The sequence below is a fragment of the Nyctereutes procyonoides genome, unplaced genomic scaffold (genome assembly GCF_905146905.1).
Source record: "Nyctereutes procyonoides isolate TBG_1078 unplaced genomic scaffold, NYPRO_anot_genome, whole genome shotgun sequence".
Lineage (NCBI taxonomy): Eukaryota > Metazoa > Chordata > Mammalia > Carnivora > Canidae > Nyctereutes > Nyctereutes procyonoides.
In genome coordinates this window covers 16,440,377-16,442,759 of record NW_026575121.1, presented here as the reverse complement: position 1 = coordinate 16,442,759, position 2,383 = coordinate 16,440,377, and the positions used below count along the sequence as shown (strand labels likewise).

The 2,383-nt window shown below is 36.8% G+C and overlaps 1 protein-coding gene across 1 annotated transcript; it reads left to right on the top strand.

Moving 5' to 3' along the window:
• Positions 1-1,467: 1,467 nt before the first annotated feature.
• On the top strand, positions 1,468-1,860 carry LOC129516637 (60S ribosomal protein L27a-like). Its single transcript, XM_055336157.1, has one exon. It carries the CDS (start codon positions 1,468-1,470, stop codon positions 1,858-1,860), a length of 393 nt encoding a protein of 130 aa, XP_055192132.1.
• The last annotated feature ends 523 nt before the right edge of the window (positions 1,861-2,383 follow it).

Here is a 2,383-nt window from a genome sequence, read left to right as displayed (position 1 = left end):
CTTGAGCATTCTAGTGAGATTCCAGGCTGGAGAGATAACAGATGTAAGCAGGGGGAGCCTTAAAGCTGCCCTAACGAGCTCTAACTTGGGTAGAAGGGGAAATGCTTAATACTTGCAATATACCACTCTGGTGACAGTGCAGAGAATGCTCTGAGGACAAGATTAGAGATGAAGAAACCACATAATAGCTGTTGTAGTAACCCAGGTCAGGTATTATATGGGTTACAGTGAGTAGGAATAGGCATAAAGAGAGGAGAGAGGGTGGGAAAGACACAAAGAGGAAAAGATTGTTTTAAAGTGGGTCAAATGGGTAGTACTGTTTTTATTTTTTCTTTCTCTGAAGCCATAGTTAAGAGCTTCTTCCCACAAACTGAACTTGTGTAATTAAAGCACATTTTATATTAAAGCATGTTACAGAAAAACATTCCAGGAATCAATGAATATGGAAGTATAAGAACAAATTTTGTGATTAAAAAGGCTTATATTTTCAAACAATTCTTTTACTATATTGGCACATTTAAATTTTGATTTTGGCTTTAGAGTTGGGAAACCTGGATTTAAAGTTTGGTGCAGATATTTTTTTTTAATCACTCTGAGTAGAATTTCACATTTGTGAAATTTAGTATAATTATTAGTCTATCATCAAAGGAGAGTTGGAGGACCAAATGAATTAGCAAATGAAAATAGAGTTCCCCACAAGCAAAGAAAATGTGTCCTATCTAACTTAAGCTTTTCCCAAGTATGGAAACAAGAAACCATCAAAATTCTTCTCCAGAAGCAAGCTAACTTCTATAGCAATATCTGATCTAAACAATGGTTAAACTAAGTACTATTTTAAGCATTGTTCATGGATTATCTGTAATCCTCACAATAATAGCCAGTAAATGGTAGAGCTGGGATTCAAACACAGGCCGTCTGGCACTGACTCATGTGATCTTACCCATTACGCTCACAGCCTCTTAATAATATTATTATATGACTGGAACCAAATTTATATTCAAAAATAAGTACGCTGGGTAGCCCCGGTGGCGCAGTGGTTTAACGCCCCCTGCAGCCAAGGGCGTGATCCTGGAGACCCGGAATCGAGTCCCACATCAGGCTCCCTGCATGGTGCCTGCTTCTCCCTCTGCCTGTGTCTCTGCCTCTCTCTCTCTAGCTGTGTCTCTGCCTCTCTCTATAGCTGTGTCTCTATGAATAAATAAATTAAAAAAAATAAAATAAGTACGCTTTCTGTGTAAAAATAACAACCAAATAAAAGTAAAATGGAAAAATAAGGAGAAAAGATAAAATGTCTACTATGCTTTAAAAGAAGTTTACATGAAGAAAACATTAAGGTACAACTAAAGATGATACCTGTAATAAATTAAAAGATATAACCTATACCTAGATGGACAGATATCAAATCTATGTTAATACATGACCTCTAGAAAAAGAACAACAGCCTACTTTTTTAAGAACTACTTCAACATGCCATCCAGACTAAGGAAGACCCGGAAACTTCCAGGCTACGTGAGCCATGGCCACGGCCGCATCGGCAAGCACCAGAAGCACCCAGGAAGCTGGGATAATGCTGGTGGCATGCATCACCACAGGATCAACTTTGACAAATATCACCCAAGTTACTTTGGAAAAGTTGGTATGAGACATTACCACTTAAAGAGGAACCACAGCTTCTGCCCAACTATCAACCTTGATAAACTGTGGACCCTAGTTGTTGAGCAGACACGGGTAAACGCCACCAAAAACAAGACTGGAGCTGCTCTTATTATTGATGTGGTACGATCAGGCTACTACAGTTTTGGAAAAGTTGGGAAGCTCCCAAAACAGACTGTCATCGTGAAGGCTAAATTCTTCAGTTAGAAGAGCTGAGGAGAAGATAAAGGGTGTGGGGGAGGCGCCTGGGTTTCAGTAGTTTGAAGCCACATAGGGGGAGGTTCATTAAATGCTAACAAGTGCTTTTCAAAAAATTTTTTTAATTTAAAAATAAAAAATATATAGAACTACTCTAATTGACAGTCAAAGCTCATATGGAAAAATAAAAAGGAAAGGAAAACCAAGAAAATTCAGAATAATAGAGGTATTTACAGTAAGATATTGAAACATACTTAAATTTACAGTAAGTAAAAATGCATAATAGTAAAATGTAAATAGATCTACGGACTATCCAGAAGTAGACCCAATTGGAATTTAACATGTGAAAAAAGTGACATTTTAGGATAATGGACAAAAAACGTATAGTTAGTATTCACTAACTGATGTTGGGCTAAAAGGATATACATAAGGACAACTATAATTCAATTGCTATCTTACCTCTTACAACATAAAAATCCCATATGGTGCAAAGATTTAACTATAAAAAGGAAATTAAAAGAAAAATATAAGA